Raw genomic sequence first — 15442 nt, 5'->3', positions numbered from 1 at the left:
GGAAAAGAGTATGGGTTTGGAACAACGTGAGGGTGATTAAATGATGACAGAATTCTCTTTTTTTTTTTGATACAGGAAGTATTGTTAATTTTGGGACTACCATATGCTTTTTTGCCGTATTGAAACCACAGAGTGCATTTTGTTATGTATGAAGCATTCCGCATCAAGCAGTTTTGTCACAAGCTTAATATGGGCTTTATTTACTTTCCCATACACTTCCCACATAACACCTTAATTACTGGATGAGTCACAAAGACACATCCATTAAAACTAAAGTGCATCTGGTCTCCAGAAGCCGTGCATTCCTCATATCAGCATCGTCATTAGTATCTGAGTGTAAAGCTTCTGCTCGCACTTGCCCGACCAGTTTTTCCATCTACAGTCCAACCCCCGCTATATTATCAGCCAGGAAGCAGCTTCTTGAATTCCAGCCGCAGATTTTACAGTATGTTCAATCAATCAACAGGATTGGATGGACCTTTGAACGGAATAAAGCTTTCTGCAAAATGACCAGAATTTCCCATTTCTCTGGGAATTGTGTGTTTTGATGTTAGCGACTGGATTTTGAGGATGTCTACAGTGTACATTTCTTCAGCGTTGAAGCCGTGGCAGAACTGGGTGGCGCTTCAGAGCACTAATGAAAATTGGATTCCTCTGTCTACACACAGCAGCTTCTTCACTGTAGGTTTGACTCGCTTGTGTCCAGTTCACTGGTTATTTGATGCTACGTTCTGTTTTAAGTGTTTAAAAGAGTCACTTTACAAATGTGTTTTTAGTCTATACGTGTTTTAGTCTTGCATTTGTGCTATGTAAGTGCATGTGTTTGCATTTTCGTCTCAGCTCTGCCATTGGCATTTAATTGCTTTGATTGATTGCTTTATTATCCCCTTGGGGAATTTTTTTTGCTTGTTTGAACATGCGTACATACATAGACCAACAATATACATAAATATAGAAGAAAACACGAAAAACACCCCCCCAAAAAAAAAAAAAAAGAAAAAAAAAGAAAGAATTATCACTGAGACCCGCTCAGTTGACACCAACAGTACCTTTCATTTAACAATTTTACTGCCTGTGGCAGGAAGGATTTTTTCCCCCTATTTTTAAAAATGGCTGGCATCCTAAATATTCGACCCGAGGGTAATCTCTCAAATTTGTCAAACAGACTAAAAAACTTTGGCTTAGTGGAGTCACATTACCACTTTTTGATAGTTGTTATCAACTGTCATATAAGCCGGGTGTTGTCTGTTATCGTCTCATGTAACAGTTGTAGAGGTGTGTCAGTGCTTTTAGCAAAGACACGCCTGTCAGTTTTAGAACAGATTGGATGTATTATATTTACTGAACAAAATTATGCAACAACTACTTGTCTACAACAGCCAAAGCTTCTCAGTTAGCCAAATGATCAAACATGTTTCAGTGAAGGTTTAATCTGGCAAGACTACTTCATTTGAGTTATTTGAATTTTTTTGTTTGAATGGTTTAAAGGTTGACTTTCTGCAAGCTGTTCAAGCTTCAAACAAGTTTAGAGAGCGGGTGTTATGGGCTCCTCCCTTTGTTGAATGAATGGCCTTCCAAAGAGGCAAGACACAATGGTATCATCAATGGCATTTGTAGTAGGATAGACCGTTGAAATGGGTGTGTTTGCTTTAGCTGAAGCATGAAACTGCCCGTGGACCTGTCAGATTGCCTGTCTCATGTCTTTGCTCTGTTCTGGATTCTCCCTTTGGATCCTAAACAGATATTTTTTGGATTTGTTTGTAAGCAAGCTTTGTTTGGCAAGAGTCCTGAGTGCCTATCATGAGGATTTATGAGGAATCAAATCAAATTCATAATGGTATGCAAACATATACGTTGTAGAGCTCAAAACGTCTTGCCAAAAGTCCAAAAGGTTTATTGAAACTAGGCAGCAAAAATGGTTCGTTCCAAAACTTTATTTTCTGACGTCAGAATCCCAACAGTAATTTATCCATGACAATTTACAATACCATTTAAAAGTTTGGGGTCAGTAAGATATTTTTTATTATTATTTTTAAAGAAATAATTTTGTTTTTCAGCAAGGAAGCATTAAACTGATCAAAATTGATAGTTGAGACATTTATAATGTTACAAAAGATTTCTATTTCAAATAACAGAAATACTTTCTATCCATCAAAGAATCTAGTACAAAAAAGATTAATGGGCACAACTGTTTTCAACAATGATAAGAAATGTTTATGTATTATACATTGTTTATGTATTATGCATATATTAGAATGATTTCTAAAGAATCATGTGACACTGAAGACTGGAGTAATAATGCTGAAAATTCAGCTTTGCCATCACTGGAATAAATTGTATTTTAAAATATATTAAATTAGAAAATAGTTACTTTAAATTTTAAAAAATATGTTTGTGTTTTTAATGGATTTTTCTTAAAATAAATGAATCAGAGACTCTTTTTTTTTTTTTTTTTTTCAAAAGCATAAAAAAAATCGTAGAGACCCAAACTTTTGAAAATTAAAAAAAAAAAAAATACATTTAAAATATTATTTATTAATTATAGTAATGACCCCTTTTAAGATCCTCTTGAATTCATTGATTTATATTGGATATAGTAAAACTATGAGTACAATTCTTTCCTCAAAAGGAAATTGAAAGGAGAAGACGGGCTGAAGACGCCTACAAAGCTGCATTGACAGATCTGAAGAAGAAGCCTCATTATGGAGGACCAGACTATGAAGTAAGTTCACAACCTTTAATTTACACTGTCCTGTCCATCTGTGGCCCAACACACACCCTCCAATTTAGATTGAGATGTTCTCTCTGTGCTAAACGTGTCTGTGCAGGAAGGACCAAACAGTCTGATCAATGAAGAGGAGTTCTTTGATGCTGTGGAGGCTGCGCTGGATAAACATGACCAGATCGAAGTACAAGTAATGATTCAGATGAAATAATCATTTTGCAAAGCTGGATGTTTTACACATTTCTGTTGTCTAAGGCATCTGTTTCTTGTACTGTTACTTTGACATGTTGTTATATGCTGAGCTGCCATCCCATTCGTTATAATGGCTCTGTTTCCATGGAATGTACTGTTTGATCACATCATCATGACTCTTGAAGTGTAAATATATACCAAGGGATTATATTTGTGTTTTCAGTTCTGTAGAAAAACTGGGAAATGGTCAGAGTGGCCTAGCGGTTTGCACGTGTTCCCACATATTGAGCTGTGGCGCTGTTGCTGTTGTCACCTTAAAAGATCTCTAAACAAATTTAGCCATTTTGCTAACTTTACCACTTGCCTTTCACTTACTAAGTCCACAATTTTATTTTAAAATATCCTGTTAAAACTGAGCAATAGTTGTTTTAAGTCAGTCAGTCATTTAGTTAGTTAATGTCAGAGAGTGCGTTTCTTGACCACAGTATAGGGACATTCACACTAAAAATGATAACTATAACTATAGGGTTTCTATGAGAATATGGAAGTCCACACAACAGCTATAACGATAATTACAGAGAGGAACGATATAATTGGAATCACTATACTAAATACATTGACAGCCAATCAGAATCCATCAACTTTAAAGAGCTCAACTGTTTACATAGACAACATAACTTTGTTCATTTATAATAAATAAACATAACGTTATCATCCATTGGTGTGGACACTAATATAGTTATCTTTATCTTTGCCTTATGCCTGGTTCAGATTACACGATTTTTTTTGTCTGTTACGATAGTCACTGTGACTGTGTCAGATTACACGATTTTGACTCCTAAAAATCTTGTCATGTCGTGGACAAGAAACATGTCAGACTACACGTTGTTTTCCGACCAGTCATCGCGAGCTGTCTCACACACTCATTCACTGGCACATATACACGCACGCACTCACTCACTCACTCACTCACACACACACACACGCTCACTCACTCGCACATGCACATACACACACACACACACACACACACACACACACACACACACACACACACACACACACACAGACACTCTCGCGCACACACAGAGTCACACACTCGCTCACTCACTCACTCGCGAACACAGACTCTCACTCACTCTCCCTCACTCACTCGCGCGTTGTCGTCGTGGAGGATCGTTAAAAAATTAAACATGCTAGTCTTTCTGTCCTGATGTCCTGAAGCATCGCAGACGCGATGTAGGTTGTCGCCCACTATGACACACTATACGAGATGAAACGATCGAATCTTGCGTCCCGACGCCCGTTGTCGTTTGCGAATCCCCACGACACCCTACGTCAAACGGATCGTGCCAAAATCGGGCTAAAATCGTGTAATCTGAACCAGGCATTAAAGGGTTAGTTCACCCAAAAATGAAAATTCTGTCAGTAATTACTCACCCTCATGTTGTTCCAACCCCGTTAGACTTTCGTTCATCTTCGGAACACAAATTAAGATATTTTTGATTAAATCTGAGAGCTGGATCACTCCTCCATAGGCTTCTATGGGATCGAAACATTGTAAGTTAGTAAAGACAATGTTTAAAATAGTCAAAAGTCGAAAGTCTTACGGGGTTGGAACAACATGAGGGTGAGTAATTACTGACAAAATTTTCATCTTTGGGTGAACTAACCCTTTAAGTATGAACACGCTCAATCACACTGAAAGTCTGGTTTGAAGATCATAAAAAAAAAGAAAAAAAAGAAAAATGTCATCCTTGTTGATGTTTCAGTGTACTACTAGTTGGAACCAGAGCTGATAATGAATATAGACCCTATTTTGTGGGTTAAAAAAAAGTCTGTAACACTTAATTTTACAGTGTCCTTGCTACATTACATGTACTTAGGTGATAACAGTAAATTATACATAATTACATGCAACTAACTAACCCAAACCCTAACCCTAATTATATAGTAACTACATGTTGTTAATTAATATTATACTACAGGGCCGTTGAATGCTTGAATCTGATTGGTTGACGAACGTTCTAAGGTGTGCATTATTTTCAGGGAAACGCACGGCTAAAGTAGTTCCAGGCAGGTCTTGACCGCATTACAGTTCCATATCACTTCGCGTAGTTAACGGTAATAACGGAAAATAGGATACAATTCATAACAAGAAAAAGCATTTAGCCCCATGCGCTTGATCTGCAATTTTCAATGTCTAGCTTCACAATCAATAGAAACATGCAGTTTAATTTTAATAAATAAAGTATATAGTCCTGTCTATATTATAATCAATAGAAAATTAAACTGAATATAGGCTAAATAAATGGATAGTCCTGCAGTACGGATTTTTATTGCAGATAATAATAAATAAATAATTATTTATAGGCCCACTTGTTAAAAGGGCTTTGTGTTTCATTTATTTGGCTATAGTCTACTGTCATCTGTCAATGAAAAAAAAAACAAAAAAAAAAGAATGCCCGAATTAATTAAAACGAATTAAATTAATAAATAAATAGGCTAATAATACTGACGCACATGCTTTTCTGTCTCATTATTGCAACATCTCTCTCTAATAACTGCATTAATAACTGCATAAAGCCGGGGACACACTTTAAGGCCGGTTATGAATGCAATTTGATACTTATGACTGATAATGCCCAAACGCGCGTTCAGCGCGTTCAGACTGTGTTCAAAGTCGGTGTTTAAAATCTGCTGCAGTCGATGAAAACAGTCAGAGAATGTGTCAGCTAGTCGTGTGTCCCAGCATTAGTCTGCTATCAGCGGCTCAAACCTCCGTTACTAACTCTAAAATGACGTTTTGGAATTAGCAACGGAGGCATTGGACTAGATGCGTAAGAAATTAGTCCTACATACAAGAGCGTTTTAATGACAAAAACTTTACAAACGTCTTGAAATACATAATCTGAACAATGTTTCGAGGTGTGGTAACTGTAGTATAAGCTGAATAATTGACTTCAGGCCGTTGAATTATTAGAAAAATAATGCACACCCGAGGTGAACGGCCACTCCGCTTCGCGTCGTGACCGCATTACCACCTCGGGTGTGCATTATTTTTCTAATAATTCAACGGCCTGTCGTCAATTATTCCTTACTTACTCTGTACTTAAATGTATAATTACACTGTAACAATGACACCTTAAAAAACGAAAGAAAATTCCAACTTTTGGAAATGATTCTCGATTACCAATACCTTGGAATCGATGAATCGATTCTTCAACTCCCAACCATACCTGATCAACAGTTCGTTGTTCATCAGGATCCAACAGCCAATATACCAGTCAAGAAACTATCTACAAAGCATATTTACAGCTAATTTAATTGCATTTAAAGCTAATGTTTATATATATAAATGTTGCTGACATGTTTTGCAGTCTCAGGCAGAAAGAAGCAGGGCATCTCGACAAATCTCCCTCTCTCCAGACACCTATTCCTCCATCGGCACTCAGAAATACTCGAATAAGGTGACTCACCCACACAAACACACACTCCTACACACAAACACTCTATCAAAGCACATTTGCTTCTTCGTGACTGATTATGCAATTCTGTCATTGTGGATGGTGGATCAGCTCTGTGAAATTCTTGGAACTTTTACGTTTGTGATATTGCCTTTGTTCTTCCAGTTCCTCCTGCTGAAGTTTGATTTACAGTGGAAGTCTTCTTTGTGTTCTCTGGGTGATGATGAGATTTTTATTTCCCTCTCTTTCCCTTGACCTGTTTCCCTCTGGCTTTCTGTCTCTTGGGTTCAGCCTCGCAGTCATACTTCCTCCTTCTCCTCCTCCGTCGACCTCATAAGTGCCTCAGATGACGTGCACAGGTTCAGTGCTCAGGTAGATATATGACACTACACTAGTGTGGATGAACTGCAGGTGTATGATTGTTCGTAACTCGAAGAAATGTGTGTAACTTTTTTTGCTTGTATACTTTCAGCAACACCTCATGCCTCTTGTTTTGTTCACAGGTTGAGGAGATGGTGCACAGTCACATGACTTATTCTTTACAGGATGTGGGTGGAGATGCTAACTGGCAGCTGGTCATTGAAGAAGGGGATATGAAGGTGAAATATAGATATCAAAATATTTTATTTTTAATTTGAAACCGAGCTTGTTTCTATGGAAGCCTGTTTCCATAGCAGAGTAAAAAAATGTCTATAACAATAATCTAAAACACCCCAACATCTAAGCTTTATATCTTCTGGGCTGGTTTTTTTTTCCTTGCATCTTTCTCTCTATATATATTAGGGGTCTAACGGTTCACAAAATTCACGGTTCGGTTCGATACGATACACTGGTGTCACGGTTTAGTACGTTTTCGATACAGCAAAAAGAAAGTAATGCCAGAGAAATTTCCTTGATTTTAATTTTTTTCATTAAAACTAACATCATAAAGTATGATCCTTTTTTACTTTGAGCAATGATGGAGCAATACTTGACTCTTCTTAGGAGCATATAAAACAAATACAGCTCCTTATAAAAAAAATTTAATCTAATATTGTAGTAGTAATAAACAAAGGTTTATATTATTTCAGATTAACATTTGAGGGCAGCAATTTTATTCATAATGTCGAAATAAAACTGACGTTACTTGAAAGCACAATGTTTCTTCCTGGTTTCCACGTCAGCGCTGTTTGATCCGTTAATAACGGAGAAATGTGAATGCTTCTCACTAGATCTCACAGCGATGTTATTACTTCAGTGGTGAATACAAATGCTTTCTTTACTGGATCTCTTAGCACTGTGTAGTATCAGTGTCGCTTGATCAAGATCGGCTCGCGCTGCATTGGTCCAAACTGATGACGCACAAATAAGGAGTAGCGCAGTTTCGTTCCGCTTTCATTACATTTGTCATTTGATGTTGGGCAATGTTGTGGTCGTGCCAGCGTCTCTTACATTATGAGCGCGCTTGCCACGTGCCTACATTTGAAATAACGTAATTTTTGTCGGCAGGAAAAATGGTCCAACTAACCGTTCGGTTTGTAACGCGTACTGAACGGTTCAATACGAATACGTGTATATATATATATATATATACACACTCACCTAAAGGATTATTAGGAACACCTGTTCAATTTCTCATTAATGCAATTATCTAATCAACCAATCACATTGCAGTTGCTTCAATGCATTTAGAGGTGTGGTCCTGGTCAAGACAATCTCCTGAACTCCAAACTGAATGTCAGAATGGGAAAGAAAGGTGATTTAAGCAATTTTGAGCGTGGCATGGTTGTTGGTGCCAGACGGGCCGGTCTGAGTATTTCACAATCTGCTCAGTTACTGGGATTTTCACGAACAACCATTTCTAGGGTTTACAAAGAATGGTGTGAAAAGGGAAAAACATCCAGTATGCGGCAGTCCTGTGGGCGAAAATGCCTTGTTGATGCTAGAGGTCGGAGGAGAATGGGCCGACTGATTCAAGCTGATAGAAGAGCAACTTTGACTGAAATAACCACTCGTTACAACCGAGGTATGCAGCAAAGCATTTGTGAAGCCACAACACGCACAACCTTGAGGCGGATGGGCTACAACAGCAGAAGACCCCACCGGGTACCACTCATCTCCACTACAAATAGGAAAAAGAGGCTACAATTTGCACGAGCTCACCAAAATTGGACAGTTTAAGACTGGAAAAATGTTGAGTCTCGATTTCTGTTGAGACATTCAGATGGTAGAGTCAGAATTTGGCGCTAACAGAATGAGAACATGGATCCATCATGCCTTGTTACCACTGTGCAGGCTGGTGGTGGTGGTGTAATGGTGTGGGGGATGTTTTCTTGGCACACTTTAGGCCCCTTAGTGCCAATTGGGCATCGTTTAAATGCCACGGCCTACCTGAGCATTGTTTCTGACCATGTCCATCCCTTTATGACCACCATGTACCCATCCTCTGATGGCTACTTCCAGCAGGATAATGCACCATGTCACAAAGCTCGAATCATTTCAAATTGGTTTCTTGAACATGACAATGAGTTCACTGTACTAAAATGGCCCCCACAGTCACCAGATCTCAACCCAATAGAGCATCTTTGGGATGTGGTGGAACGGGAGCTTCGTGCCCTGGATGTGCATCCCACAAATCTCCATCAACTGCAAGATGCTATCCTATCAATATGGGCCAACATTTCTAAAGAATGCTTTCAGCACCTTGTTGAATCAATGCCACGTAGAATTAAGGCAGTTCTGAAGGCGAAAGGGGGTCAAACACAGTATTAATATGGTGTTCCTAATAATCCTTTAGGTGAGTGTGTGTGTGTATATATATATATATATATATATATATATATATATATACGCATGCATGCATGCATGCATACATACATGCATACATGCATATACATACTTTATTTATATATTTATATATATATATATATATATATATATATATATATATATATATATAGCAATATATAGCAATAGCATCCAGAAAGTTTTCACAGCACTTCACATTTTCACAGCACTTCACATTTTATTATGATACAGCCTTATTCCAAAATGGATTAAATTCATTATTTTCCTCATAATTCTACAAATAATACCCCATAATGACAACGTGAAAGAAGTTTGTTTAAAATCTTTGCAAATTTATCAAAAAAGGAAAAAAGAACACACATGTACATAAGTATTCACAGCCTTTTCTCAATAGCTTGGCACACCTATTTTGGGGCAGTTTCTCCCATTCTTCTTTGCAGAACCGCTCAAGCTCCATCAGGTTGGATGGGGAGCGTCGGTGCACTGCCATTTTCAGATCTCTACAGAGATGTTCAGTCGGGTTCAAGTCACAGAGTTGTCCTGTAGCCACTCCTTTGTTATCTTGGCTGTGTGCTTAGGGTCATTGTCCTGTTGGAAGATGAACCGTCGCACCAGTCTGAGGTCCAGAGCGCTCTGGTGTAGGTTTTCATCAAGGATGTCTCTGTACATTGCTGCATTCATCTTTCCCTTGATCCTGACTAGTCACCCAGTTCCTGCCGCTGAAAAACATACGGATGGTATTGGCCAGGTGATGACAGTGCCTGGTTTCCTCCAGACATGACGCTTGCCATTCAGGCCAAAGAATTTAATCTTTGTTTCATCAGACCAGAGAATTTTGTTTCTCATGGTCTGAGAGTGCTTTAGGTGCCATTTGGCAAACTCCAGGCGGGCTGTCACGTGCCTTCTTACTGAGGAGTGGCTTCCGTCTGGCCACTCTACCGTACAGGCCTGATTGGTGGAGTGCTGCAGAGATGGTTGTCCTTCTGGAAGGTTCTCCTCTCTCCACAGAGAAACACTGGAGCTCTGTCAGAGTGACCATCGGGTTCTTGGTCACCTCCCTGACTAAGGCCCTTCTCCCCTGATCGTTCAGCTTGGCCGGACGACCAGCTCTAGGAATAGTCCTGGTGGTTCCAAACTTCTTCCATTTACGGATGATGGAGGCCACTGTGCTCATTGGGACTTTCAATGCTGCAGAAATGTTTCTGTACCCTTCCCCAGATCTGTGCCTCAATACAGTCCTGTCTCAGACAATTTCTTGGACTTCATGGCTTGGTTTGTGCTCTGACATGCCCTGTTAACTGTGGGACCTTATATAGACAGGTGTGTGCCTTTCCAAATCATGTCCAATCAACTGAATTTACCACAGGTGGACTCCAATCAAGTTGTATAAACATCTCAAGGATGATCAGTGGAAACAGGATGCATTTAAGCTCAATTTTGAGTGTCATGGCAAAGGCTGTGAATACTTATGTACATGTGATTTTTTTTATTTATTTTTTATACATTTTAAAAGGTTTCAAACATCTTTCACGTTGTCATTATGGGTTATTGTTTGTAGAATTTTGAGGAAAATAATGATTGGAATCAATTTTGGAATAAGGCTGTAACATAACAAACTGGAAAAAGTGAAGCGCCGTGAATACTTTCCGGATGCACTGTATGTAGCAGCCCTTGGATCCAAAATAGAGAGTCTCGACTGATGCACAAGGTGTTTCTTTATTTAGTTCGCCAAACCAGCATGACGTTCAACTTTCAATCCATCATCACCTTAGCACCGTGAAAACTGTATTAAAAAACATACATACAACAAACATTTCACACACTTGTTTTCACGGCTACAAACGTCATTACATAAACATTTAGGGTGACAAACATTTACACAGCAATATAAACCATACATATATGCAAACAATTTCCAGATTTATATATGAATAAAACATACCTCGCTGCGCTCACCAAGGAATGCAAACAATATACGATAGTCCTTTCTTCCGTCATGAAACGGGCGTCGAATTATTTAAGTTCACGAACAAACAATCTCAAATAAAATCCATGTAGGCTCAAACACAGCTGCGTACCATTCACACCCGCCAGCTACCCTTTAAAGCTCATCTTCTCTTGTGCAAACTACGGTGCCACCAAAGGGACAAATTTCAACATCACAGGTGTATCGAATTTCCGGTCAATCACATACAGATAACATTAAAGCGCATACAAAATATAGAAACATTTGAATAAGGTGCAAACATTAAACAAATATTTTACCAATAACCCAACCCATATTTCATTTAATCAACAACATACATTAAACTCCAAAGTGGTCCTTTACACTCCCACCAATCATGTCATGATAATGCAACACCAAATAAATCCTACATGATTCTTAAGATCTTATAGACCACTTACTATCCCAATATTGGACAATTGTGCAAATAAGCATAGAGTTATGTTAATATGATGGGTTATGTATGCATGTTTGTTTGAGCATGTATGTATGTGAAAGTATACTTCATGACTATTCGCTTTCAAGAAGCAGCACCAACTTTTGAATGGGCCTCTCTATAACAGAAGGTTTAGATGGACACTGATGTTTTCCTGATTTCTGTTCTCCAACTCGTATTTTGACTCTTCGCACTAAGCCATCACTATCCATAAAGGTTTCCACTACTCGCCCCAACTGCCACTGGTTTCTTGGGAGGATGTCTTCCTTTATAATGACCACATCATTCACTTTGAGATTGCGCCGGGCCACATGCCACTTCTGTCGTGTGGAAATGTTCTGGAGGTATTCCCTCTTCCATCGACTCCAGAACTGCTCGATCAAATATTGAACTCGGCGCCATCGCTTTGTACAGTATACATCCTCACTTTCAAATTTCCCAGGAGGTGGAAGAGCAATTTTTGACTTCATTAGGATTAGATGATTAGGCGTTAAAGGTTCAAGAGAGTTAGAATCATTTATTCCATCTATGCTCAGTGGGCGGCTATTAACGATGGCCATGGCCTCGTAAAATAGTGTCCTAAGGGAGGGATCATCAAGCCTACCTAAACTTTGAGCCAAAGTAGCATCCAACACACTTCGAACAGTGCGTATCTGGCGCTCCCAAACTCCACCAGCATGGCTTGCTGACGGGGCATTGAAGACAAACTCACACTGATGCTCAGCCAGAAACATTTCCAAAGCCTGGTTGTCACACTGTTTAAGTGCTTCTTTCAATTCGTTCCTTGCTCCTATGAAATTCCTGCCTTGGTCACTGTACAGTTGGCGCACTACTCCTCGTAGGCTGATGAGACACCGTAAGGCATTGATAAAGGAGTCAGTGGACAGATCTTCTAACATTTCAATGTGGACAGCTCGGGAATAGAAACAGGTAAATATCAAGCCGTACCTTTTGTACTCCTTCCTACACCTTTTAATGACAAATGGTCCAAAGCAGTCCATTCCACAGTATGTGAACGGGGCAGATGCTTCAACACGCTCTTTAGGAAGCTCAGCCATACGCTGCTCTTCTACTGGACGCCTCAGCTTCCTGCACTGAACACACTTGTGTATCAGTTTCGCAACCAACTTGCTGCCACTGACGATCCAGAATCCATTTGCTCTAAGCTCCATTTGAGTTTGACTTCGACCTTGATGGCATACTTGTGAATGATAGTGCGACAATACAAGCTGGGTGATATGGCTGTCTTTGGGTAGAATGCGCGGGTGCCTAAATTCTTCACTAAGTGATGAATGTTTCAGTCTTCCACCAACACAAAGTATGCCTTCTTTAAGAATGGAATCAAGACTAAAAAGAGGGCTAGAACATGGAAGACTTTCCCCTGTTTCAAGTGCCTTTATCTCTCGACTGAATGCTTGCTGTTGGACAAGTTTTATCACTGCTTTAGCAGCACTCTCACGCTCTTTGACAGTCACAACATCAGTTTGACACTTTCGTCCAGACACTAGTCTCTTAATTCTTGCCACTACCTTAAGGAGGGTTGTCCAAGAGGATAACCTAGACAGGCGATCAAGCATGTTCGTGCAATCGGTCACTCTTATTGCAAATGCCTGAATGGTTTTAACCTCTGGGTCACCAACCAACAGGTCGGGTGACGAAGTGGGTTCCGGATGGACCTCTTCCTTCCACAAAAATTGAGGACCTGATAGCCAGGTTGTTGATAAAATGTCTGATGCACGGAGCCCCCTAGAGGCGTGATCAGCTGGATTTTCTGTTGTATCAACATAATGCCACTGGCTCGGATTGGTGTACTCTCGTATAAGCTGAACACGATTCGCCACAAAGATATGAAATCTCCGTGCTTCGTTGTTGATATATGCTAGAGTGACTTGAGAATCTGTCCAGAAGAATTCCTCATCAATCTTCATATTTAGCTCTGATTTTAGCAGAATGCTCAATCTGGCTGCGACCACAGCAGCTGAAAGTTCTAAACGGGGGATGCTTGTAATCTTTGATGGTGCAACCCTAGCCTTTGCCATGACGAAACTGCAGTGAACTTTGTTCCTGACATCCTTACATCGAAGGTAAGAACATGCACCATAGCCTACACTGCTAGCGTCTGCAAAGTGGTGCAATTCTATGCTCACAATCTTGCCAAAGTCTTGTGGGTGATAACATCTTGGGATCCAGACTACTTTAAGGCCTCGAAGACCAGCCTTCCATTCCTCCCACCGTGGAAGCAAGTCCTCAGGAAGCAGATCATCCCATCCAATGCTCCGACGACACAGTTCCTGCAGAATGCACTTTCCACTTAGAACGAATGGAGCCACAAAACCCAGAGGATCATACAAGGAAGCTATGACAGATAGAATGCCGCGGCGTGTGTTTGACCTGTCTTTCAAGTTTATGTTGAAACTGAAACTGTCACTTTCAATTAGCCACTGAATACCCAGTGCATATTCTATTGAGGCTGAATCAGGATTGAGGTCAAGCTGTTTGACCCTTGACGCTCTTTCGGATGCCTCAACACAATGAAGAGCCTCACTTTCATTCGAGTTGAATTTGTGGAGTCGCAGGCCTCCTCTTTTACACAACTCTTGTGCTTCAACTACCAGTTCACAGGCCTCCTTAACTGTGGGAACACTCACTAGCCCATCATCAACGTAGAAACTATTTTCAACAAATGCCGCTGCAGAGGGATAATGTGCTTTGTATTGCTGTGCAAGATATTTCAGGCCAAAGTTAGCGCACCCTGGAGAGGAAGCAGCGCCGAAGAGATGGACTGCCATCTGGTATTCCTTGGGCTCACTTCCAAGGTCTCCCTGCTCCCACCATAGAAACCTCAGGTAACTGCGATTGTCAGGTGTGACGAAGAACTGATGAAACATCCTTTCAATATCGCAGATGATGGCCACCTTCTCCTTTCTGAAACGACAGAGAACTCCCACCAGGGAATTAATCATATCGGGGCCTGTCAGCAAAGTATCGTTCAACGAGATGCTACAAAATTTAGCTGAACAATCAAAGACAACTCTCAATTTGCCAGGCTTCTTCGGGTGATACACACCATGGTGGGGTATGTACCAAACAACATCTCCGACAGATACCTCTGGGGCTGGCTCTGCGTCACCTTTGTTGATCACATCCTCCATGAAGGCCTTGTAATGACCATAAAACTGTTGATTGGCCTTGAACTTCCTCTTTAAGTGCTGCAAGCGAATTATGGCCAGCTTCTTATTGTTAGGTAATGATGGGGGATTTTGGCTTTTAAATGGGAGGGGCATCTCCAAATGACCGTCCTCTTTCTGCCGAATGTTTTCACTAAGAATCTGTATGAAGCGCACATCGTCTTGAGAGACACATTTATCCTCAGAATTCCTCTCGTTGAAGTCATACTCCAGAACCTTCAAGATGTCTGCGGCTGATGGAACTGGCATCTCTCTCACTGCAACCCTATGTACGAATCTTTGACTTCCCTGTCTATCCAAGTGGGGATTAGCTGCTCCTATGATACTCCATCCCAACTCTGTCTTCTGTGCGAATGGTTCATTCTCACCACCAGTGATGACCTCAAGGGGGGCTAAAGCTGAAGGACAATCACAGCCGATCAACAGTCCCACTGTGCAGTCTTGAAGAGATGGCAAGTTATTTGCAAGATGTTTGAGGTGAGGCCACTGCAATGCTGTGGTTCTGGTTGGTATACAAGACTTATCAACAGGAATAAAATCACGTGTGTATGCTTGCCGTAACTGAATGTGATTTTCAGAATGAAAGCTTCGAACTAGCAAACCACACACACTTTGACTGGCTATAACTGTGTCTACAGCAGT

General features: G+C 40.2%; 1 protein-coding gene across 1 annotated transcript in view; it reads left to right on the top strand.

The window, feature by feature from the left end:
• The window catches only part of cert1a (ceramide transporter 1a), a 36878-nt gene that overhangs the window by 13452 nt on the left and 7984 nt on the right, over window positions 1-15442 (top strand). Inside the window, exons 6-11 of the mRNA XM_079872338.1 lie at window positions 515-681; window positions 2630-2722; window positions 2829-2915; window positions 6298-6387; window positions 6676-6756; window positions 6888-6983. Of these exons, the coding sequence (XP_079728464.1) occupies window positions 515-681; window positions 2630-2722; window positions 2829-2915; window positions 6298-6387; window positions 6676-6756; window positions 6888-6983 (614 nt within the window). The remainder of the gene's footprint in view (window positions 1-514; window positions 682-2629; window positions 2723-2828; window positions 2916-6297; window positions 6388-6675; window positions 6757-6887; window positions 6984-15442) is intronic.

The sequence above is a fragment of the Squalius cephalus genome (assembly GCF_949319135.1).
Source record: "Squalius cephalus genome assembly, chromosome: 5".
In the NCBI taxonomy this organism is placed as follows: domain Eukaryota; kingdom Metazoa; phylum Chordata; class Actinopteri; order Cypriniformes; family Leuciscidae; genus Squalius; species Squalius cephalus.
Note: the sequence above shows the minus strand (reverse complement) of the source record. Positions and strands in the feature narration are given on the sequence as shown.